This window comes from Aegilops tauschii, chromosome 5 (assembly GCF_002575655.3).
Source record: "Aegilops tauschii subsp. strangulata cultivar AL8/78 chromosome 5, Aet v6.0, whole genome shotgun sequence".
Taxonomy (NCBI): Eukaryota; Viridiplantae; Streptophyta; class Magnoliopsida; order Poales; family Poaceae; genus Aegilops; species Aegilops tauschii.
In genome coordinates this window covers 420,903,014-420,928,175 of record NC_053039.3, presented here as the reverse complement: position 1 = coordinate 420,928,175, position 25,162 = coordinate 420,903,014, and the positions used below count along the sequence as shown (strand labels likewise).

General features: G+C 44.2%; 2 protein-coding genes and 1 long non-coding RNA gene across 6 annotated transcripts; 2 read left to right on the top strand and 1 right to left on the bottom strand.

The window, feature by feature from the left end:
• The first annotated feature begins 5,641 nt into the window (after positions 1-5,641).
• LOC109776524 (dirigent protein 1) lies at positions 5,642-7,694 on the top strand. Of its 2 annotated transcripts, none has more exons than XM_073497984.1 (3): positions 5,642-6,407; positions 6,521-6,573; positions 6,658-7,694. In XM_073497984.1, the coding sequence occupies exon 1, from the start codon at positions 5,853-5,855 to the stop codon at positions 6,399-6,401; it is 549 nt and encodes a 182-aa protein (XP_073354085.1). In that variant the 5' UTR covers positions 5,642-5,852; the 3' UTR covers positions 6,402-6,407; positions 6,521-6,573; positions 6,658-7,694. The 2 variants fall into 2 exon arrangements, with proteins under 2 accessions (XP_073354085.1, XP_073354084.1); XM_073497983.1 differs by having other exon boundaries at positions 5,642-6,445.
• Positions 7,695-7,826: 132 nt separating this feature from the next.
• Positions 7,827-19,199, bottom strand: LOC141022937 (uncharacterized). The gene is made up of 7 exons (XM_073499225.1): positions 19,167-19,199; positions 18,110-19,084; positions 17,913-17,969; positions 17,680-17,819; positions 16,306-16,808; positions 15,623-16,141; positions 7,827-8,742 (listed from the first exon to the last, which is right to left on the bottom strand). The coding sequence occupies exons 1-2, from the start codon at positions 19,197-19,199 to the stop codon at positions 18,443-18,445; spliced, it is 675 nt and encodes a 224-aa protein (XP_073355326.1). The 3' UTR covers positions 7,827-8,742; positions 15,623-16,141; positions 16,306-16,808; positions 17,680-17,819; positions 17,913-17,969; positions 18,110-18,442.
• A 490-nt stretch (positions 19,200-19,689) lies between these two features.
• LOC109785902 (uncharacterized) lies at positions 19,690-23,208 on the top strand. 3 transcript variants are annotated; one of them, XR_002238207.4, is made up of 4 exons: positions 19,691-20,389; positions 20,489-20,749; positions 20,922-21,194; positions 21,326-23,208. It is a non-coding gene; the product is annotated as an uncharacterized lncRNA (long non-coding RNA). The 3 variants fall into 3 exon arrangements; XR_006664446.2 differs by having other exon boundaries at positions 19,690-20,389; positions 20,922-23,208; XR_006664447.2 differs by having other exon boundaries at positions 19,692-20,389; positions 20,925-23,208.
• The last annotated feature ends 1,954 nt before the right edge of the window (positions 23,209-25,162 follow it).

The following is a 25,162-nucleotide window of genomic DNA, read 5'->3' as shown; positions in this document are numbered from 1 at the left end:
CACCGATTCAACCAATTAGCGCGTCTCATGCGGATCGATGCACACTGATTCAACCAATCAGCGCGTCTCATGCGGATCGATGCACACTTTAGCTAACCCTAGCGCCTGATCTCAACCGTCCACGCACAACGATCGACGACCCGGTAGTGTGCGGGGTTTTGAGGGGTTTTGAGAGGGGTTTTGACTGATTAGGGTTGAGCATAACTAATGCAAAAAAAAAACAAAAAAATATAAAACTTGCGCACATAGTCTTATTATGTCGTATAGTAACAAGAAAAAGATATAAATATGGTTTACATACATTTTTACGAAAAATCCTTCACAAAATTGGCATTTCTCGAACAATGTAGTATGGAGTTCAAGGGAGAGAGTAGTGGGCACCCGAGAGTAGGTGGGGTTTTGAAAATGAAAAGTGTGAAAACCTCACCAAAACTTCATTTTGGATTGACTAAGAAAGATCATAACTTACTTTTCTCATTTTCATGTTTTAAACTTGTTATATATATAATTTTCTATTAAACCTTGTTTTTTTTAAAAAAATAGAAAATTAATTCAATAAATAGTGAGACTTTAGATTTACACTATATAGGTAGAATAGATGTGTAGAAAAATTATTTGGCTGGTTTAGACAAGGTGCCAAAAAAACTTGCTTAAATATGAGGCTGTTTACCCTACCTTTGGAGGTCATTTGAGACACACTTTTCATGACTATGAGTTCAACTTACGAAAAGGGCTCGGAATGATCAGCAAGCAAACATATTTCAGTTGAGGTACTTTAGATAGCATTAAAACATCAATACCCCATCTCTAATTCAAATTTGAGCCCAAATTTGAATTTAATTTTGAATTTTATTCGGCTGGTTTAGACAAGGTACCAACAAACAAATTCGAATAGAAATACGGGGATACATAGTGACTACCAGTACGCACCAAGTTACAAATATTTTTACATGCCCCAAATTTTCAAACTGTTCTCTGTTCTACCTCTTCCTACCACGTCGCGTGCCCTTCTTCGTCTTAGCACTTCTTCTTTTTTGGTTCTACTACACACACAAGTTCACCGATCATCTTGGTTTTCTTCACTCGTCTTTTCAACACCTCGCCAACACCCTTGTGATCAGTGTCTTCGGTCTCAATGTTGACAGGAGTTTCAGTTTCTTCGGTGTGTACCTCAACATGGCTTTCTTCAGTCTGAACCTCGACACGCTCAGGTTCAGTTTCAACCTCGAGAGCAGTTTCTTCAGTCTGAATGTTGACTACAGCAGGATTTTCTTCAGTCTGCTCAGGCTCAGGCACACTTCTCTTCTTTCTACCGCCATTGACTCTTGCTTTTTTGTTGGCCAACACTGTTCAACAACAAGGGGCTGACTTGCTCGCTTCCTCCTGGCCATTGGGAAAATGTTATAGATATAGTAATTGGGAAAAAAAGCACCAAATCAAAACACAGACAAATAAACAAGAACATACTTTGGCTTATCAGGAGTGTAACGGCATTTGACAGATCCCACTCTATGCCCAAGTTCCTGGCACAACTTACATATGTTTTTGTTACCTTTTTGGGCCCTTTTTGGCTTTCCATCTTTCTTTCCCTTCTTACTACTCCCACCTTTCTCAAACCATGCCTTGAATCTACTCTGTTTAGGCCTGCCAGCTTTCTTTTCGTCAAGGGAGGACACATGGAAAATTCAATGTCCACTTCAGGCCACTGAGACTGATCTGTAAGTGCTGGAATTGGAGTAGCATATGCAGCTTTGAATCTTTCTACCGAATAATATTCATGCAAATATGGGTGCATGTTTATCTTCGGTTGGGATGCTAAGAAGAGAATGGCATGCTCACATGGTTTACCAGTGTGTTGCCACTCGAGGCAAGTGCAATCATGCAATTCAGTGTTAACAACATGTCTCCTTCCAGTTTTGTTATCTCTAACTTCAGCACCCCAAGGTGAAGATTTTTCAACAAACAAATGTGAAAGACATCTGCTCCTATCGACCACCTGTTGTACCACTGCTGGAAGCTTATCACCTTGCAGACAATCACCTATCCTTCTTCTCAATTCCCACAACCGCATGAGCATGATCCTGATTTGGTCAACCATGTCATGCACAGGCAAATCTTTTAACTCCTTCACCTTGTTGTTGAAACTCTCTGCCAAATTGTTGTTGATGTGGTCACACTTGATGGCAGTGTTGAATGCTGACCTGTACCATAACAAAGAATGGTAGGCGTTCAGTCATGGACCAAACTCATCACATGCTGCCATAAGCTTATCAAGATGATATTTGTGTGTCTGTCTAGTGTAAGATCTTGCTGCTGGCCACATGCGCCCAAATTCTTCTCCTCTAAATTTTTTGATCAAATTCATCCACAAATGACCAAAGCACTCCTTCTGCTCAGCATGTGGGAAAACATTTTTCACTGAATTTTCAAGCCCCTTACATGCATCTGTGTGTATAGCCAAAGGTGACACTGGCCCTAGGCATCTTTTCAACTGGATCATGAACCATGTCCATGAAGCCTCTGTTTCTGACTGAAACAAGCCAACAGCAATAGAAAATATCCAGTTGTGTCCATCTAGAGCATTGCATGCTGCCAACTGACCACTCCACTTGCCTGTCAAAAATGATGAGTCTATGCTCAAATATGGACGGCACCCTGCTTTGAACCCATCGATGCAAGGCTTCAAAGCCATAAAAAACTTGGAGAACTTGACTTCACCTTCGGCTGATACCTCTGTATCTATCTCCGCAACACTGCCAGGTGACCTCTTTTCCACCTCTGCTTTGAAGTTGTAAAGCATCCTAAATGTATTTGCCCAATCACCATATAAAATTTTCATTGCCCTTTGTTTTGCCTTCCACACTGTGGTATATTTCAGTTTAATGGGGTACATCTTTTCCAAGTCTACTTTGAGTTTCTTGGCAGTAGTGTTTGGTGTTTTGGCTAAAATTGGGGTGATCTTTTCTGCAACCCAAAGTTGTGATGTCATGGTTGATACTCTCTGTGAACTTGTAATACAAGTATCTTGATTGGGGATTTGGTTAACCCTGACAGTACTTCCATTAGGTTGCAGTCTAGCAGATATGTACCACTTGCAAGGCTTCACACTACCATCACATCCTCTGCACCTCGCATAAAACTTCTTTCTATCAGTCCAAACAGTCTTGGCATCAAACTCATGTTTCACTGCATAAGTCTTGAAACACATCCTAAACTTCTTCATGCTTGGGAACAACTTGCCTACTTCAATGACAGGGTTTTCTTTGTCATACACATGCACCAGCTCATCATCATGTGCATCATCTACTTCATCTGCAGCTTGTTCCATCAACTGTCCATCTACTTCTTCATCAGCATTAGCAGGCAAACTAGATTCGCCCCTCTCCTGCTTATCTCTGTCATCGACTAGAATGCCAAAAAGTTTGGCCATCTCAATGTCAGGCATTGGTGCAATGACCAAATCAGTAGGCTCATCTAATTCAACTACATTCCAATCAACAGTTGCTGCAGTTTCAGTTTCAGTTCCAGTCACATGTCCCTCTTCGGCTATTACTGTAAGTTCAGTACACATGGGAATCAATGGCCTCTGTGTAGCCCAATCATCATCTACCATCTGCGCAGCCAATTGTGATGGCACATATCCAACCTTCGAAAAAATGTTCAGATCAACGAGCTCAGCAAAAAAATTAGCCCGTTTGCTTGTCCAGCCGTTTTGCCGATCGATTTCTTCAACAATCTGTTCACCATCTTCTATTCTCACATACTCTCCTTTCCAATCATCAAACCGCAACAGTGATACTTCTTGCTCTGGACCTCAAACAATATTCTCCCCAATTTTTTCCACCCATTTCTTCACTGTCGTCTCTCCCATGTTCTGTAAAACTTGTGGATCAATCTCTGTAAACTCAACCTCCCATTTAACAATTGTGTCTCTCTCAATGTTCTGTATGCTACCATCAACTAATTTTGCCTTTGATGGAAATAAATTGACTGTCAATTCGAAGGTCCGAGCGGCAGCATCCCCTCTGTCAGTGGCGGACAGTGTGAGCCCCCCCCCCCCCTAATTGCATGCAAAATTGGATCGGAGAGAGGCGCATTACCTATTCGAAGTTGAATCTGGCGGCTCCATCTCAGTATGCCCACGGGCTCCCCTCACAGCCTATCGATTCCGCAAGCGAAAACAGAGGAAACGAGCTGAGATCTACGGGCCCGAGAGAGGAACGGGAGGGCGACTAGGGTTTGAATTCACTCACCATTTTCTGAGGACGAAGGCTCCGCCGCCGCCACCGAGAACGCAAGATCCGCCGCCGCCGGAGAAGAAGGGGGGCAGAGTGGCGGGCCCGGCACGGTCGGGCGGCAGGGCACGGTCAGCTATTTTGAGGAACAATTAAGTTGGACCCACATGTCCTAACATAAACGGGCGGGCTTGGTTGACGACCAATTTAACCACATTTAACACCCCATGTGGCCCTGGGCTATCTACACGCTCAAATGTGTCGCACCACAGCCATTCGCTCGAACAACGTCGCACTCTTGCCAATTCACCTTAAAAACGTCGCACAGGAGCTATTGGCCCGTTGGCTTTTGTGGGGAACAATTGTATGATGTGCTCACGCACGTTAGGCTTTAATTATCATGCACATATGCATCAGAGTTCGCATGTACTCATGCTTATATGTGTGTATCATTCCTTGTTGCAGGAACCAAAACTTCTATATATACACTATATACCTTCCACTGATTCCATTTCCTAGCTGAGAGTGTGTATCAATGAGCTAGCTAATATAGCTAGCAACCAATCTTTGTGCTTGGTTACTTATTCTCGACCGTGCTATTATTCAGCAAGTACTGGCATGTCTACAATGTTTGGTTATGTGAGGGATTGGAGGATACCAACATTATAGCAAGCAGACTGCTGTCATGGAGAGATATGAAATATCTGTCCACCCAGTCAGTGCATTCTCACAGCTCAACAAGCAACATCCACTTCTCATCGGTTGTAGCCCAAGCGAATACCTCATGGTTCATGTTGGCTTGGCAGAAGCACTTCCTAGAGGCACTTCTCAATTAATCGGGCGTTGTTTGGACCCGAGTAGAATCCCAAACAAACTCACATCTCGCTCATCCCCTCTCCGGCCAGACCTAAAGCCTGCTGACCTGCCGAGCTGGCTGGGCTTCAGTGTGCTAGCGCGAACAAGAAGTGTCTGCGCGGCTTGGCTCACTGGAACACAACTGAACATGATTTGTTGCTAAAAAAACATGATTTGAGCCATTTATCCCTTCTTTTACTTATATTTATTGGATTTACTTTTTAGTTCCGTTTTTATGAAATGGAGACAGGGCCACACCCTGTTAACTGAAAAAAAATACTCCCTCCGATTCAAAAGTAGTGTTGCAGTTTTGTATTGAGGTTAGGGTGTAATATATTCTGTGCATTTTCATTCAAAATAATAAATAAAATCTATGAAAAATACCCACAGATCTAAACAAAACACTAACTTCATGATGATGGTTGCAAATGTGGTCAACCAGATGATCAGAGCAGTAGATAATACTAGTGTTTAGAAAGCTAAAGAATTCTTGTTTTTTGAAACTATATAAAATGAATGTCCTAATTTTTTTTTTAGAATAATGTCCTAATTAATTTGTTAGTTGTGACAGCTACATATACAGGCATGCAGATGCAGGTCTATTGTTAGCCTGCAGGTCATACTCAGACGCGGTCCCTCAACGAGCCGATGAAGCCTACGGACCGTTATGAGCAAGCTGAATCCATCGGCAGGAACGCTGCACTTCCACACCTCAGCTGAAACTGAAATATCAGTTGCTACACGTTCTGAATTCTGATCACCATGACCCCCTCCTTGCCCTCGCTGTTGCTCCTCCTCCTGCTGGCCTTGTGGCCGGCACCCTACCTCGCAGCGCGCGCCGGCACCGGCGCCAGCGACCACGGTTTCACGCACATCCACCTGTACATGCACGAGACCTTCGCCGGCCCGAACGCCACGACGCTCACGGCGGTGCCGTCGCCGCTGGGCGCCGACGCGACGTTCGGGGCGATCGGCGTGCTCGACGACGAGCTGCGCGACGGGCCGGACGCGAGGAACTCGTCGCTCGTCGGCCGGTACCAGGGCCTCTTCCTCAACGCGGGGCTCGTGAGCCCGCCGGGTGCGCAATCGGCGATCAACCTCGTCTTCACGGCCGGCGAGCGCCGCGGGAGCACGCTGGCCATGCTGGGCCCCGTGCTGAGCTTCACGAGCGCCATCGAGCGCGCCGTGGTGGGCGGCACCGGCGCCTTCAGGATGGCGCGCGGGTACTGCGTCATGACGCGCGCCGGCAGCCCCACGCCGGAGTCCCTCGTCTACGAGGTCGACCTGTTCCTGGACATGTACCATGCCTGATCGATGGTTGTGCCTGTTGGTTTGTGTGCGCACGGTGCTATCGTGTACGTTGGTAAATTCTAAATATACTAAACCTGGCCAGGTTTAATTTATCATATTTTTTGACTTTTTCTTATCAGTCAAAATCGGACCAATGGGTGAGCGGCACGTGCTTTAATGGGGATACAGCCAGGTATGCAGCTGTGTGCGTGTAGCGAATGCCGCTGGAAAACATAAATTAAGGATTTAGTTCTCTATTGGTTGCATGTCCATGCAGGACCATATGATTCTAATTGGCGCGGGGGCATGGAGAGATCGAGTTTGCGACCACTTCCATTCCGTCCTACTAGATCGGAAACGCGCCTTGGCGCGAGGGTACCGGTCACAACAATGTGTCCAAACAAATATTGCTCAATTTAATAGGAAGTCGGGTTTAGCGACGTATTCAAACATGATACAACAAACTAAAAGGAAGAGGAAACATTCACATGTAATAGGAGGAAAACATCATTGAGATTGACATCGGCATGAGAAATAAGGCAGCATTCAATTTAGTATGTTCATGAGACCACAAAAGGTAACCACTTGATATTAAGCTCGGTACTAAGAGCGTGAATATGAGAGAGGAAGTACCAAGAGCAGGAACATAATATAAATAAATAAAAACTACGTAGCCATAGCTTCTTAGGCATACTACTTAGTTGCTTCATTCGGCTGCCTTCTCGATCAACTCCATAGATGGCACGTCACTTAACCTGATGCAGGCAATGTGTTAGATATATTGCATAGACCAATTTATGTGTAGACAAAAAATGCACTTGCATTTTTGTACCTTAGCCTTTTAAAGCTTATAACCAGGGAGTGATGGTTCCCCTTTTCAATTTTGAAAGCAAAGACACATATGATACTCTCTGATCCCTGCCGCTTTGACAGAGCTTGACCAATTGTTTGTTATTGTTGGTCTCTTGTCCGTATCCAGGTGCACTCATCCAACCCGGTAATACAACCATTGAAGCATTGCATATAAAACATGGCATTATCTATGAACTGACCCACTACTACAATGCCTCTCAATTATGATGTGGACTTAATCAAAGTGGTGCTACTTGCCCAACCCCAACTCCCACAGAATCCCGTTTTTCCTAACCCGGTAATAGAAAAAAATAGGTATCTCAGGATGGAAATGTAGGGACTATCTCAGGATAGAAATGTATCAAGGAATTAATCAACTAAGTTCAATGATCAAACCTTTGATATAAATATTTCAATTAACATCTGATATTACTCAATATATCTCAGGATGGAAATATATCTGAGTAGGTGATGGTAGATACTCACAGTAGTAATCACCCCATAAAATATATCTAAAAAGATGACCCTATATATGCATGCCATCGACGCATTTGTTATAAAATATGACGTGAAATACCTCGCTTTGGTATGATAGAAACCAAAAGATAAATATCATGCATTTATTTGTTTGGCCAGACCTTTTGCCCAAAGAAACTGAATCTCTCATCACAACAAAGTTCAAGTAAACTGCAAATTTGCACTACGATGGGCGAGTGGATAAGAGACAGAGAACTATAGCAGCACAATAAGCCTCTGAAGCAAAGAAGAAGGCTCAGTGATGACATCGACAGCCTTGTCATACAACGACAAAAATGGCTTGAGCTGTTCAAAAAAATGATGAAATCAAAATGGGGGAGTAATTTCTTTAGGCAAACACTGAATCAAAATCTTAGTGGTTGGTTTACCGACAACCAGTATATGAGGTATGTTTACTATTTATGGGACTTGTCCATTTAAGCCTTAATATCCCAATTACGGATATTTTGGTAATTTATATGACGCACTGTAAAAATATTAAGCACTCACAATTGATTATTTCCTAATTGGTCACCTAAACACCCTTTAATATACTGTGACAAGTAATGTTATAAGTCATCAAGCTCTTTATGATATTTTCTACTTCAGATTCCAAGTCGCATTAAATGAGTGCACAAAAGAGAATATAAAAATAAAAAGGCTCAAGGTACTTCTGACAGAACTCATCTCAGTGTTATTTTGGTATATAGCTTAAGCCCTGGATCAACTAAGCTAGCATGGTAGATTTTTCTTCTTAATGAAAGCACATATATGTAAGAGCATGCAGAAAGGGTCAAAGAGCTAGAATCCTATAAAATACAGAATCCATCTTTCGACACAGGGAACAATTATATTTATATTTGATACAGAACATGCACTTGTGAATTGGCAGGTAATATGAAGGTCATGTATGGGAATTTTACCTTCGCTTTCAGTGACACATATCAGATCATCTTCCCCTCGACCCTTTCATGATGTGGTTGCTGCCGGTGCTCTAGGAAGAACAAAGTTGTTTTAATAGTAATTTTGGAAAACACATGGTGATTGGGAAAAGCAAAGTTTAAATCACATAACAGATCAAGTTCAATTAATATGGTGTACTAGTAGGGAAAGGGACTTTTACCCCGGTTCATAAAGGCCTTTAGTCCCGGTTCAGGAACCGGGACTAAAGGGTCGTTACTAATGCCCTAGCCCTTTAGTCCCGGTTCTTACACGAACCGGGAGTAAAGGCCGTCCACGTGGCCGGTGCGGGGAGCCCAGGCAGGAGGGCCTTTGGTCCCGGTTCGTGCCACCAACCGGGACCAATAGGCATCCACGCGTCAGCACCTGGCAGGAGCTGAGGTTTTTTTTTTTTGAAAGGGGGGGGGGGGGTTTGGGGGTTTTGGGGGGTTAATTTAGGTTGTTATTAGGTAGCTATTAGAGAGAAGTGTCCTCTCTTATATCTCCGTGCTTGGTTTACCAACGCTACGTACTGCTATACCTAAACATGGCTTAGATTGAAGTGAAGGCAACATGTGGTGCATGTCGAAAGTAATACTAATCCGGACTTGATCAAGTTTGGATTGTACTACTTTCGACACGCACCACATGCATGTTGCCTTCACTTCAATCCAATCCATGTTCATTTCACCCGCTGATATATAATAACTCTTCATGCACGCATCATGCATCATCATATATAATAACAAGTCCTACTAATCATCATCATACAACTTCTACTCGTTATTAATAACAAGTCATACGATCATCATCCTCACAGTCATCGAACCAACCCTACTTAATTGTTCTTAGCACATGATCATCAGTATTAGGTAGGACCGAAATACCCTCTTTAAGGTAAAATAGCATAAAACAATATAGACCCTGACTCTCCATTATGGAGAATGGAGATCATCCTGTCTCCAATTCTTGCGCCTCGCTTCCTTTTGCTTCCAAGAAGCTCCTTGCGACTGTCCATACATTTTTTCCATTCTTTGATTTGCATGTCTCCACTTCTTTTATAAATCCGGTATGGACAGTTGAGATTCGTAGGATGACCTGGTTGTATATTCAAAACATCAAGCCTACCATTCTGATACATCAAATGAGGCACACAATCCTCTGGGATTATCTGTTGAAAAACATAGTAATAACTTCATAGTTAGCAATGATAATGCACTAGTTTTAGAACTATGCAAAATATGCACGGATGTCGTAATAGTAAGAAATCTTACCAGGGTATCTCCATAGTAGTTACCGTAGTTCAACACGTGCACTAGTGGCACGTATGGAGGACCATAATGATGAGGAGTTTGATTGTAGATATTATAATTCTCAATATCAGTACAAAATCCGACCAGATGAGTTTTCTCCTTATAAGTTAACTCAGAGCCATCGGTGTAGTAGGTTCTGTCTACCATGTTCCGCACATTGTTTGAACAATCAAAATAAGCTGTCAATGAAAATAAGCTGTCAACTAATTTGAAATGAACAATATAAATTAGCTAATAACTATGTTTGAGAAACTCACATAGCGGTAGAATTGGAGGCGTATCAACAAGGACCCAAATGTCCATATTGTCTTGCTCGATGTCAGGATCACCAAGATCCATGGTGACAAGCATACCCTCATCAAAACCATACATCTTGCAAAATGCTTCCCAATTTTTGCAACCAAAATGGGTTACGCTCTCAGAATTATACAGCTTTACTTCAAAATCTATATCATGATGGGTCCTTAGGTGAATTTTCTTTGTTTCCATACTTTCATGGTCTTCAAAACCCATCCTCTCCAAGACGTAGCGTCTTGCATGGCATGGGATAAGCTAGCCGAATTGTAAAAGATGAAAAGTACACGTTGAAATAGTTGAAGTCGTGCTTAATTACGAAAAAATAACACTAGCTTGTCGTCGTTGCGTACCGTTTCAACATCGAACGTCTCCTCCAGCTTAATACTGAAGCGCCGATCTTCGTCCAGGTGAGGCCTGTCGCACTGACCTCGGTCGTCGTGGCACCAGTCGCACTCCCCCGGGAGACTTTCGTCGTCCGAGTATGACATTTCCTATGTTCATATATAATTCAAATATTAAACATCTACAATTAAATATATGTACTAAAAAACCTAAGTTAGATCATTATTATTCATCACGGGTTGACTATCGGTTTGTCGAGTCTTTTCTTGAAAACTCTCAGCTCACGTGGTGTATACATTCGACCGTTGGTGATGGTCGCTCCTCCCTTTGTCCCCGTGTGCATTACACCAAAATGTCTAGCTAGCACACGGGAACAAAGGAGAAGCGACCCCCACGACAACAGTCGGGATTCTTCGTCCTCTCATATATATATGGTGGAACTCTCCCTCACTGATTCCTCTCTGACATTTGCGACCGTCGGTGATGGTAGCTCCTCCTTTCGTTCTCGAGTGCATTACACCAAATTGTCTAGCACACGGGAACGAAGGAGAAGCTACCCCCACGACAACAGTCGGGATTCTTCGTCCTCTCATATATGGTGGAGACTCGACAGACTTACAGTCAACCCGAAATATCGTTTAATTATCTTTCTAAAAGAGGATTTGGCTGGTCTCACCTCGATGTCGGAGGGGGCGGTGACGGGGACGACGGCGGGGATGATGGAGGGGCCGGGGGGCTCCTAGATTTCTGCAAAAACAAAAACCCTATAAGCTATCAACTAATCATAGTGCTCTCCAATTTTAGCATTCAAAGTAGGATCGGAGTAGTTTTCCACTTTGAGCATTCAATAAGCAAAATCAAATCACAAAATAAAGTAGTATTCAAATTAGGATGCATTCAATTATAAGCAAAACTACATCATCTCCATGTGTCCGTACATCGTCGAATATTATCACTAATACACCTCGAATACTATCATACATATAGCATCGCTAGTACAGCTAGAACTGTAGCGCCCGACGGATATCGGCGCGGGCGGTGGACACCCAAAGGGACGGAACCATCACAGGATCATAGCTCCAGTGAGATCCCTGAAGAACCTGCCAGGTATTGTCGAACATGCCCTCCAACGCAACCATGTAGCGACGGACGTGCTGGTCCTCCTCGCTGACACGGTGACGTACCTCCTCCGCGGTGTCCGGAAGCCTCGGCACCGTCACTGGCCCACGCGAGCGCCACCAAACAAGGATCGGGTCAACGACGGGCTGGTTCCTCACCAACCTACGCCCACCGGAAGGTAGCACCTCCCAAAACCAGCCCGGCGGAGCCCAGTCCCGGACATGGCCCCTCTGATCAAGCCGGCCTCCTCCACCGAGTCGACGACGAGGATGCGGGATAGGCATCGTCGACGTCGATGCGGGAATAATTGCTTTAACTAAAAAACAAACTAGTTCTATTAATTTCCTTGCTAAAAATAAACTACTTCTATAGTAAAATAAACTAGTTTTGTTAAATCAACTAGTTCAACTACTAATTAAGCACTTACTATAAATAAAATAAAGTAGTTTTATTAATTAATCAACTAGTTCAACTACTAAGCTCTTACTATAAATAAATAAAATAAAGTAGTTCTTACTAAAAATAAACTACTTCTATATATAGTAAAATTTAATAAAGTAGTTTTATTAATTAATCAACTAGTTCAACTACTAAGCACTTACTATAAATATATAAAATAAAGTAGTTCTTACTAAAAATAAACTAGTTTAACTAGTTCTATTATTTTTCTAACTAATTCTATTAAACACTTTCTCTTCTTATTCTATGAACAAAATTACAACAGAAAAAAATCATAAAAATTCTATGAACAAGATAAAAATTCTATGAACAAAATTACAACAGAAAAAAATTATAAAAATTCTCAGAAAAAAATTGACATATTCTTTGCATATATATGTACACACAAACATTTGCATATTCAACAATAATATCACAAAAAAATCTATGAACACAAAAAAATTCTAACATTTGCATATTCTAACAGAAAAAAATCTATGAACAACTAAATTAGGAAAATTCATATGAGCTCACAAAGGGGGCGGCGATCGACGAGGAGGCAGGGCACGGGGGTGACGGTGAGGGGCGCGGCCACGGGCGACGAGGAGGCAGGGGGCGGCGACGGCGACGGTGAGGGGCGCGGCGACGGGCGACGAGGAGGCAGGGGGCGGAGGTGAGGGGCGCGGCGACGGGCGACGAGGAGGTAGGGGGCGCGGGGCGGCGACGGCGTCTGGGCGGCGCGGGACAGCGTCGGAGGCAGGGCGACGACGGCGACGGCGAGGCGCAGAGGGGCAGCCTGGCGGCGTCGTCGGGGCGGGATCGAAGAACTGAACGAAAAATTTCACAAGTGTTGTATATATAGACAGAGCATTGGTCCCGGTTCGTGACAGCAACCGGGACGAATGCGACCTTTAGTCCCGGTTGGTGCCACCAACCGGGACCAAAGGCCTCTTTTCAGCAGCCCAAAGGGCGGGAAGCGATGGCCTTTGGTCCCGGTTGGTGGCACCAACCGGGACTAAAGGGGGGGCATTGGTTCCGGTTGGTACCACGAACCGGGACGAATGCGACCTTTAGTCCCGGTTGGTGCCACCAACCGGGACCAAAGGCCTCTTGCTGCCCGCGTCGCGGCCAAAAGTTTAGTCCCACCTCGCTAGTTGAGAGGGCTCGAGAGTGGTTTATAAGCGCTGCTGCGCCCACCCTCTCGAGCTCCTCTCAACTGCAGGCTTTCGGGCCTAATCTGTCACTATGTGTCTGTTGGCCTACTGGGCCTCCTGCGGGCCTGAATCCTGGTCCATGGATGGGTTTCTAGTCGTATTCAGGCCGTGGTGGCCCAGTAGGTGGCCAGTAGGTGGTCCATGGATGGGTTTTCTACTTCCAACAAAAAACTAGATGCACTTCGTGTACAAAACGGACAATCTCTTTCAAAGTATCAGGATTTCATCCGGAAACTCGTCTGTTACAAAGGGATTTCATTTTTTTAAACTTATTTGAACTCCTGACTTTTTGTGTGTTCAAAATGCACCATTCAAAGCCACATCATCATTTTTCAATCCTTTCTGACTTCATTTGTTATTTTTCATGCATTACTAATTATTTTGAGCTATAAGACCCTAAAATTGAAAAGCATTTCAAATGAACTCTGAAAAGGTTGAAAGTTGGCATGATATCATCATTTCATCCACATAGCATGTGCAAGAAAGTTGAGAGGGTTACGGCATCAACTGGATGCACTTCGTGTACAAAATGGACAATCTCTTTCAAAGTATCAGGATTTCATCCGGAAACTCGTCTGTTACAAAGGGATTTCATTTTTTAAAACTTATTTGAACTCCTGACTTTTTGTGTGTTCAAAATGCACCATTCAAAGCCACATCATCATTTTTCAATCCTTTCTGACTTCATTTGTTATTTTTCATGCATTTACTAATTATTTTGAGCTATAAGACCCTAAAATTGAAAAGCATTTCAAATGAACTCTGAAAAGGTTGAAAGTTGGCATGATATCATCATTTCATCCACATAGCATGTGCAAGAAAGTTGAGAGGGTTACGGCATAAACTGGATGCACTTCGTGTAGAAAACGGACAATATCTTTCAAAGTATCAGGATTTCATCCGGAAACTCGTCTATTACAAAGGGATTTCATTTTTTAAAACTTATTTGAACTCCTGACTTTTTGTGTGTTCAAAATGCACCATTCAAAGCCATATCATCATTTTTCTATCCTTTCTGACTTCATTTGTTATTTTTCATGCATTTACTAATTATTTTGAGCTATAAGACCCTAAAATTGAAAAGCATTTCAAATGAACTCTGAAAAGGTTGAAAGTTGGCATGATATCATCATTTCATCCACATAGCATGTGCAAGAAAGTTGAGAGGGTTACGGCATAAACTGGATGCACTTCGTGTACAAAACGGACAATCTCTTCCAAACGCATTTTATTTTTATTTATTTTACTGCTGCTATTTTTATTTATTTTTCTGCTGCTATTTTTACTTAATTTATTAAGGTTTATTTATTGTAGTTACTATAGTTTATTTTATTTTATTTTATTAAGGTTTATTTAGTTTTATTTATTTTATTAAGGTTTATTTATTTTATAAATATAAAAAATGAAAATAGATGCGCTTATAGAGAAAATTCAACCTAAATTCATAATAAATTTCTATGAAATTTACTGTGAATTTAGGTCAAATTCCCTGTTTAAGGGCATCTATTTTCACTTTAAAAGGCAGAGAGGGACGGGCTTATAAACTGGTGTGAGCCCCCTTCGGTTGGCGAGGTGGGACTAAACACTGGCCGCAACTAGGACCAGCCCTTTAGTCCCGGTTTGTGGTATGAAGCGGGACTAAAGGGTTGTGGGTCAGGAGCGTGGCCCATTGGTCCCGGTTTGTACCACCAACCAGGGTCCATACGAACCGGGACCAATGCCCACGAGGCCCCGGCCGGCCCCCTGGGCTCACGAACCGGGACCAATGCTCACATTAATCCCGGTTCGTGACTGAACCGGGGCTAATGTGAAAACTGCCCTGTGACCAAAGCCCTGTTTTCTACTAGTGTGTCATAATCAGAAACTTTCTATACTACCATATAAGCATCTTTGAAAGATCAAAAGATCAAGAACAACTTATATGCAATAAAGGTATGAGAGAGAAGAAATCTTTACATAAGACGGCTATAAACACTGGAGCATAAATAAGCAACACCTTTAAATACAAATAAAAAGGGTTCAGGGTTCAATGCATAGTGGGCTCAGATTCGCCTTTCCTCGATCATATAACCTACCCCTGTCATCTCTTATCACCAGATCAATCTGTTTATACAGTTGAGCTGCCCTGGTTATCACTCAACAAGATTGACCATCCAAGGGCAGAACAGTAAGTATCACAGGATGAAAAAGGATTCTACAGACAACCGCTCACCTCCTCCATGGTGCTCGGCAGAGGGAGCCAATATGGCACTGCAGATTTTCAAGTTACCAAGGCCATCAGGAAGAGATAAATGTATGTGGTTGAATAATAAAAAAATAACAAAGAACATTGCCATTGGGACTGAGCCGACCTACTGGTGCTACTTCTCACCATGGTACACAAGGCAGCCAGCCCTGGCATCTACGGAAATGAAAGGAAAGTGCAAAAAAAGTAAGAACATAGAAAAGACAGAAAAGTAAGAACAAAGTGTGACTGATATCTACTTATCCCAGGTTAACAATTTGGGTTCGAAGAAAGTGTGAGTGTATGCTCTCGGTTTCTTCTAGATTAATAGAATGGACATGACAAACAAGACACTGGCATATTTTTCAAATGACTACTAATATTGAGTACTGCATTAGATACTTTCAGATTATGCTAAGAGACCAGACCATGTACAACTACCTGGCTAATGACGATTGCCTACCTTCATAATTGCCTATTGCCTTGAGCTCACACCAAGATTAGTACCTGCAAATAACACATACACAATTTAGTGTCAAGGCAAAGACAAAGAAAAGAAAAATGAAATAAGGGAATATAAATACTCATTATGTAACAAAACCTAATAACCAGTTGTAGATGCTAAAAAACTGTTTGTCTAAGTGTTCAAACTGAGGACTTTTGAAGGTCACCTTCTCTGATAGGTAAAGGCGCTGACGATTCTTCTAGGTAGTCTGCTCACACAGAAGACCCCACCTGTTTCCAATCAAACCAATAGATCAACAAATAATTAGTTGCAAAACCACTATTGAAGGCAAAACAGAACCACTATTTAAGTCAAAACTGCTGCAAAACCAAACCAGCATGCTTTCAAACAGAATGCCACCAATCTGGAACATTATTAGCTTCAAAGTACCCGGTGGTGAGTAAGAATGCTCCAGAGCCGATGCTCAAAAAAGAATATCATCAAATCATGCGGGGCGGTCTTAAACTCTACTCCATGGTAGACAAACATCAAGTGATTGAAATGCAGCAGAGTCCCTGCAGTACTTACCTAGCTAGCTGAGAGCGAGTGATGCCCAGGCTGCATCATCGATGAGACAAGAGGTGCGCCTTGACCTGGAGGTGTACCCCAGGGTTGAGAGCTCAAGAAGCAACAGATGTTGGTTGATACTGAAATGTAGGATTAATTAACCTGTCAAACAAGGGGGGGGGGGATCTAGTTATTGACAGGGAGAAGCATTCCATGTACATATATACGTAATTTAAAGAAAAACGGCGAGAAACAACAAAGGCGTGTGTTTATAAGAAGACACACAAGCATGATGTTGTGTTTGATAGCCATTAAAAACTCAACAGCATATAACAACAAAGCTTATTTTGCCCTTTTGTTTATAATTACCTATAAATGATGCTACCATAGGCCTATTTACCCAAAAAAAACATATCAATGTGCAACATTTTTTTTACCTAGTTTCCTCCACAATTTCTACTTAGGCTCATAGTTCTACTGAAATCTCTTGCTCGGAGTTTGGTTTTGTGTTCTGCTCAATTATATTCAGGATGTCTTGAAATAATGAATTCAATTTAAAAGACAGTTTACTTTAAGTGATTACACATGCGAAGGGCGGGTGGCGCGCGGCAATCTGAAGAGAATATTTCACAAAAATAAAATAAAAATCACAGCAGGTATAATTCATCTTATAGTTATTTTAGTATAATATGGTAGATGCAGTCAAGAAGTAGATGCATTGCAATCTGAAACGTTTGATATGGTGTGACCATAATATAGAGATCTTAAGGTACCTGGTGAGTCCTTTTAACAGAAGACAAATTTAGATAGACATGTACAAAAAATGCGAGAGTAACATTTATACAAGCATCTATGGGAGGGACAAGTCCTATGGTTTTGTTGACATTGTACGTTTAGAACAGGGCACATACCTGTATTGCATAGATTGTTTGTATATTTTGGTCATTAGATTGTTTGTTTGTTTTGACTGAAGGCACAGACAAAGATACAAGGATGTACATGGCCATTTAGAATAGGGTAGTATGGCACAAACCAGTATTCCATAGATGTTGTTGACAACCCCTCATCTCACCTTTCAGTCTGCAAAATAAGAGGCAATCGAGCTTGAGAAAGAGATGGACTTGTAGGCCATCGGCGGTCACTATGGCGAATTTGCTTAAGAGCTGGCCAACCCTGGGTACGACAAATTCAACAATCAGCACTCCGTATAAAATAGTCTGAAGAGGCTTATCTCTCTACAGGAATTGAGTAAGGAGACAGTCATACCATACACTTTGTAGAGTTCTACGATTCTGCTGTCCAACTTGACGGCAGGCCGTCCTTCTGCACGAACATACAGAGACTTAGGAATTCCATACACAATTAGCTATCTTTTCTTCCATTGGCCAGTGCACCTAACTCGTGTACAAAATGTGATTTCAATGAATTCAAAAGAATCAACAGACTGAAGAATGGATGCCCACCTGTTGAGACCGTGGCGTCCTTCTCTATGATTTTCTGGAGGATACTAACAGATTACTACTTCTCCGGTATCGATGTCGTCCATTCTACCCAATCAAATCTCCCATTCCCAAAAGCAGAGCCAACGACAGTAACTTATGGAACTATGAATCCACAGAATAGCCATAGCTTTGCTAGTATTCATCAGAGTTGCCTACTGCCTAATCAACAATCCCATTCCCAAAAGCAGACGACACCAACAGTAAGGAACGAAAACAGAATTCACAGATTTTGCACAGCTTTGCTAGTACGTATTCATCAGAGTTGCCCTCTATCTGCAGATCGTGGCCGACTAATCAGTAACACTGCAGGCTCTCAGGCTTGCACACCAAAAAATGGGTAATCCCCCGCGCCGGACAATTTCGCTGCTCACGCCCGCCCCACTGACAGTCGCTAGCTAAAGCTGCACCGCACAGAACCCATCGCCACGAGCCGACGAGCGGTCGAGCGAGGAGGAGCAGGGGAGGGGAGGGGTGACTGCTCACGGGGAGGTAGTCGGCGAGGTGGGGCACGTCGTCGAGGACGTATCCGAAGTCGCCCTCGGAGATCTTGATGTAGGCGGCGTTGGTGAGGCTGTCGTTGGAGGCGTTGTGGAGGGCGTGGAGGTTGGGGTAGGAGTCGCGGGAGATCCGCACGCACATGGCGGAGAAGGGCAGCGCCGCCTTGGCCTGCTGCTGCCGCTCCCTGCCGCCGCCGCCGTCGTGCTCCTCGTCCTCCCTCCGCTGCTGCTCGTCGCCCAAGGCCTGCTGTTGCGTCGCCTTGTCCTGCTGCTGCTGCTCCGGCGCGGTTCGAGGCGGTGGGTGGCGGCGGCGGCGATGCGGGTGGGAGGAGAGGAGGCGGGAGGGGAGGGGAGGGGAGAGGAGGCGCGCGGGAGGGAAGGGGAGGCGGCGGCGAGCTGGGAGGGCGGAGGAGGCGCGAGTGCGGGAGGGAGGCGGCGGCTAGGTCATCCCACGGCAGCGCCCCCTTTTTATACCCAATAGTCAAATGACTAAAATGCCCTCGGGGGGGCGCTGGAATCACAGGCGGTGGCACGAACGATGGAGAACTATTCATTGTAGTAGTGTTCGTTTTTTTATCCAACAGCCAATATCTTCCCAGAGCGAGATCCGACGGCCGAAAACACATCAAACAAGAGATCCGACGGCCAGAAATCGCTGAGCTCTGAGAACGCTCATGTTCTCCCAACTAACATAGTTCTGGATGGTTGGTTCTGCATGTCTGTTCTCTTCCAATATGCATGTCTTATGTGTTTGTTCTTATTTGCATGTCTGTCCTCGGGGTTGCTGCCGCCGCGGAATTGCTTCGTTGTGGGCGACTCGAATGCTGCTTCTTCCTTCCTGCTCCTGCTTTTTCTCTGCCACGTCCGCCTTGTTGGAGTCGGCTGCCGCCCGTGCCTTCTAGTTTTCCCATGCAGTCGGTTGCCGCTTTTGTACAGCCTTCTGGGTGTTTCTGCAACGTGTGCGGTCGTTGGTTTCAATTTGTGCTCTGTTTCTTTGCTGCCTGCTATAAATACCGGTTGTGCGGTGCATCCTTCTTCCATTCCAGCTGCTCCCAGTTGTGCTCTCTTCTTTGCAATTAGTGGTGGCATCTGTTGACCCGGAAATGGTTGCTCCTGCTTCTGCCCGGTCTGGACGGCGTCGTCTCTCCGTCGAGCTGCCTCCAGGGGCGTACCGGGGAGGGGCTGCGTCGAGCCGTCGTGTCCATCTCGCCGCCCAGATCCCCTCGCCATCCCGCAGGTCCAGCCCAACCACGACACAGCCGATGTCCAGCGGGCCTCGCCGTTATGGCCATCTTCACGCCGTTGGGTCCTCCGCGCTGCCGATGCCTAGGCCGACCCAACGTGCGCCGCCCGCACCCGGCGCGCGACGGCTGGGGGCTCCGCCGCCCACGATAGCGAGCATGCCCCAGTCTGGCTCACCATGCGCCATCTTCCCCAACGGCATGAGGGTGGCCACCCCAGGACCTACCTGGCGGACGAGATTGGGACGGGTCCAAGGTTCTTCGCCGAAGTCCATGGCTTCACGAGCCCAACGAGCAGAAACAGGCATCCATGGAGGGATCCTCGATACGCCACCCGATGCTCCCTCCCTCTTCTTTCACGTCTCTGGCTACGCTGAAGGAAGGGCTCGAGCCGAGAGCGCTGCCCCCGTCGGTCTCTAGCTCCCCAGCTGGTCTCCGCTATCCGGTGTCACTATCTGATCCTCGCAGGCCCTCTTCCCCTCCTCTGTTCTCTAACAAAAACAGTAAGTAATTCTTGCTCTGCGTTCTCTTTTCTACAATTCAATTGACTCAGTAAGAAACATATTGTGGGATATTGCCGGTTGATCGATTGCTTTAATTAGTTGTTGGTTTGCAAGTCTGCCGCATGTATACGAGTACGAGCAATGGATGTTTGTGAAGGCTATGAGATACTGGAAAATCGAGGAGCTAATTGTTTGGGTCACTTGACTGAATTGTAACTGCACCATTTGAGGCGATTTTGCCCTGGTTTGGCTGGGTGGTGAGGTAGTTTATGAGGAGTTTCTGATTTGGTGGAAGATTGGGGCATTTGCATATGGTTGGGATTGAGGAGGATTGTGCTGCCGGAGTGGGGAGCAGGAGAGGTATGTTATCCTAAAATGTACACTCTTAACTGTTTTCCATTTGTTGCGTGTTAACCTCAAATTGGTTATGTAGGAGAATTTTAGGTCGATTTGGTGGAGTTAATTCTTTTTATTTGGTTACTTGGTTTAACATGATGCACACCATATCGATGACAAATTTTTGTTGTTGCAGCAGCCGTTGGATCATGGATTTTTTCCCCGAGCAGAATGTGGACTTACTACCTATATATTAAAGATTCGGCAGTTGGAAGCTGATGTAACACGTTAGAAGTTCTCCACTCCTCCATAAATGGATTACATGATCAACCTGCAATGTTAAGTTCATGCTTATAGACGATCTAGGTTCAGATTGTGAAGTAGGAGCACTCAAATTGTGAAGTTACTGAAACAATACCATGTGTTCGTGACACTTTCTCTGCTTCTTCAAGTGAAGTTGATGACAAAGGTAACCACAACTGACATACGATTCTAATAGTCAAAATTGTGCTCTGCTATTGTGCTCTTTGTTCCATCTGGAAATTTAATTATACCCTTTCAAATTTAAATTTCTGAACGCGGAGAGGAGACAATTTTCAGGTGCTTATGAGACGGAAGTTAAACGAGATGGGACAAGAAAAGAAGGTTTTTCAGGTTTTACTTGTTTAAATTTGCTGATTCATTAATTTTTAAGAAACATCATTGCATAAGTAAGATTTACTTGCTATCCATTGGAATCAAAAAATTGAGCGGAGATATGATTTTATTGTTCATGTTCTTTATTTCTATTTGTATTGAGGTTCATGCTTGAATATATCATGTTGTGGTACTGTCTGATCCATGCATACTTTTTTCTTTCAGTTTTTTTATTGATAGGCAACATCATAATTTTTTTGTATCGTAAACCTCTATGGGGTTGGTGAATCTGCGTTCATTGGATGATCTCTTCTTTCATATTAATAAGAATGATCCTTTCTTTAGTATAGCAAGACCGAATCTGGTTAGGTTGCGTGTGAAATTGCCCGACATAGAATGCACTCTATACACCAATTATCTACTTCCATTTTCATTGGCATGAAGTCTGCCATTAACATACATTTTTGTTAACATATGTTTAAGTAAATGCGGGAACAACCACACTCTTGATAATTAACTTTGTCATTTGTTTCAGACTACAGAAGTTACAAATAATGTTACCCAGATGTTTTGTAATGCTCAAGTTAAGATTCTGACGGGTAATAATTACCATTCCTCAAAATCTGGCAACTATCGGTGCAGTTGCAAATAAAATAACCAATGACGGTTTCCTCAACGGAATCATATTTCAAATGTATAGTCTGAAACAGTTCTTCAGCTCAAAAACTAAGGAAGGCTATTTTAATTCTCACAACTTCTCCCAAGTTGGACAATGGATTTTTATTTCTTCTGCCAGTACTTCTGTTTTCACTGCACCTACAGGGTGCACACAAGTCTGAACAAGAATGACCTAGATGATTAATGCATTTTCCTATTATATATAAACATATATTTCTAAAATAAATCCCAGTCTATATGAAATGCTAATGAGATCTTGTGCTGTAAATACATTCTAAAATCTCTTCAAACTGAGACTTCCTTCAGAGTTTTGTAGTACTTTCTATGGTTGCAGTGCACTGATCTTATGGAAGAAACCATTAATGATTGTATCGAGCGAAACGCTGGCCCTTTTCCTTTCAACTACCGGACAACTATAAACTCAAACTATGCTGCTTAGCTGTGCTATAATATGATAACTCTGAACAATTGATTTGCAGTCAAGTAGCACCAGACGCCATGTTCATCATTTTTGCTAGACAAAATGCAGAAGATTTAATTTCCCTTCTCTGCATCCTGCCCTGCCTCCTCTTCCACTTGAAGCTCCTCTGCAGCCATGGTGATGGCGGTGCGCCTCTGTTACTGCAAAACCGCCAACCTCGAGGTATACAACAGCAGCCACTGTGTTTTGCAAATGAAGCCACCAGGGCTTGGCAGGCCATGCCCATCGTGCCGCGTATTGTCAAAGTTGCTGCCACTACCACTGTTTACTTGGCCAAGGTCAAACTACAGCCACGATATCAGATGGTTCCACGTGTGCTTTTGTTTGCCCTGTAGTTAAATCAAGTGTTCTCTCTTTTGCTGGCTACTAAGAACCAGCTCGAGTGATGGCGGCCACGATGGCATGGTGTTTTTCTCCATTAAAAGCAGTAAGTGTATTCTGTTTGAGAGTGACCATGTATGTTATCAGGATGTAGTTAATGACATGGTTAGTTTCATGTTATTTGTATAAATTTGTATCTTGATGACACGCAGAAAAAAGATGTGTAAACCACAAATAATTTGTCACCTCTCAAATTTAACTATGTAGCTGTAATACCTTTTGATAGGCTACGGAGCTTTGCTTTTTTTTAGAAGGAGGATCACTCTGCATCCGGCTTTGCTACTCTTAAAATACTATATTCTGCAAACTTCGAGTCTTCGAGTCGAGTTCCCATGTTTCACGGATATTATGAAGGAACATAAAGCGGTGGACTCCATTTGCAAATATAAAAATATCAATTGTGTTTCGCATCCATCAATATTGAATAGAGCACTCATCGGAAAGTCGAGATCTAGCAGTTCAGTAGTAGTTAGTAGGAGTTTTGGCCCCTTTGTAAGAATAGAATATTTTGATAAATTTAGCCACATGCCATACGAAAGCTACTCTTCAAGAATCAAGAGGATATGCTGAAGATCTCATATGTTAAGCGTGTTGATACATGCTTACATCTGTCTAAGTGGAAATTTAAGGAAGAAATTTTGTTCTCATATATGGATGTCGTCCTCCAAATTATGTGCTCCTTCTGGTTCCATGTCGATTCTTACCGGGTTCTATCACGTGCGTATTGGTTGGCCCTTGCCTCAAAGAATAAACACAATGTATATAACCACACTGTATCGGCCGTCACGGCGTGCCGTGCGGGGAAAGGCTAGTATATTTTCAATTGGTGTTCGAATGTTCTTGAAACCCCAACAAAATGCATTCAACTACTGAGCATATGTACTGTATGTATGGAAGCAAAGCCTAGCAAACATGCAGCGTGCACGTATGTACTCCCTCCGTCAGCATTTTTGACACTACATTAATATAAAAACACTCTTTTATTATGGGACGAAGGAAGTACAATTTACATAGCAAGGAGGACTGAAGTCCGGAAGACAAGCTTGAAGAAGAAGCACCGCCATCCGCCCGAGCATTGCAGCTGTGAGAACTAAAAGAACTCTAACTTAAACTAGTAACTAGACGAGCTATTTACCCAAAAGCATCACACTTGAGCATATGGTAATAACTTAGTACTACACTGAAGGCAGGGCACAAAAAACCGCCGGAAATGCGCCTAATGCGTAACGCGAAGCACTGACACTCGAATTTAGTCGCGAAAACAACAAAACCGACAGGTGGGGCCCGCCTGTCGAGACGAGGTGACATGCTTGTGTGGACAATATGCTCAGTTGGACGAGGGTCCCACTTGTCAATGACTAAAGTGTTTATTAATTCTTCACCTTTTCTTTTTGTTTCTTCCTTCTTTTCTCTCTAGGCATTTAACCGAACAGGTTGTGAGCGCCGGACATGGCCATCACCGGCGCAGCCACCAGAGAGGACGTGCACAGCGGCAACGCCTGACCAGGTCGTCGCGCCGGGAGACCAGATTGTGTATGAGGGCCGCATCCTGGAAGTGGTCGCCCGTCGGAGGAGGACGCGGACACAACCAGTGCGGGATCTCGCCGGAGCGCGGCGTGTGGCCACTGGACCTCGTGTGTGGCCACAGGGAGGTGCACGAGAAACACAGTATGCTCGCCGGCGCGGACAGCAATGGCGGCCGGCGGCAAGGCGGGGCCTCGCGAGTGCGCTCTTGTAGGGCCACGCGTGAGGTGCGTGTGTGTGTGGCCGAGGTCAGCCATGGCTGACGACCAAGGACAGTGCGGGACGAGCTGCTGCCGGATCTCGCGGGAGTGTTGTTGTGCGCGTGTAGGTGCCTGTATGCTCGCGGCGTGGGTCACGAGTAGACAAGGCGGCCCGGGGCTAGCTCAAGCAGGAGCTCGGCTGCCATGGCCATGGTGGCCATGGAGCTCTCAGGTCGCACGGGGACAGAGAGCTCGAGCGTCCACGCCGACGGGAGCGGCGTCGGGCTACGAGCCTCACGGGCTCCCCCTCCTCCCCCCCCCCCCCCCACCCTTACCCCCACCATCACGGTGCTCGCCGGTGTGGGCATAGTCGCCGGAGTCCGGCCGCCCACAAGCTGCTCGATGTAATGTCGCATAGAAGAAGATCATGTAGTCACAGACAGGTGGGGTCCGCGTCCCATTTGCCACCTCAGTTGGTCAAAGCTTTTCTCTGCTTGGTCTTTGCCACATCAGCCCCGACAGGCGGGCCCCACTTAT

Excerpts from the sequence above, each read along its gene's own strand:
- LOC109776524 (XM_073497984.1), top strand. The coding sequence starts at position 5,853 with ATGACCCCCTCCTTGCCCTCGCTGTTGCTCCTCCTCCTGCTGGCCTTG.
- LOC141022937 (XM_073499225.1), bottom strand. The coding sequence starts at position 19,199 with ATGAATAGTTCTCCATCGTTCGTGCCACCGCCT. Across the intron at positions 19,085-19,166 it reads CATCGTTCGTGCCACCGCCT|CCGCCGCCTCCCTCCCGCAC; the intron begins GTGATTCCAGCG and ends GGGATGACCTAG.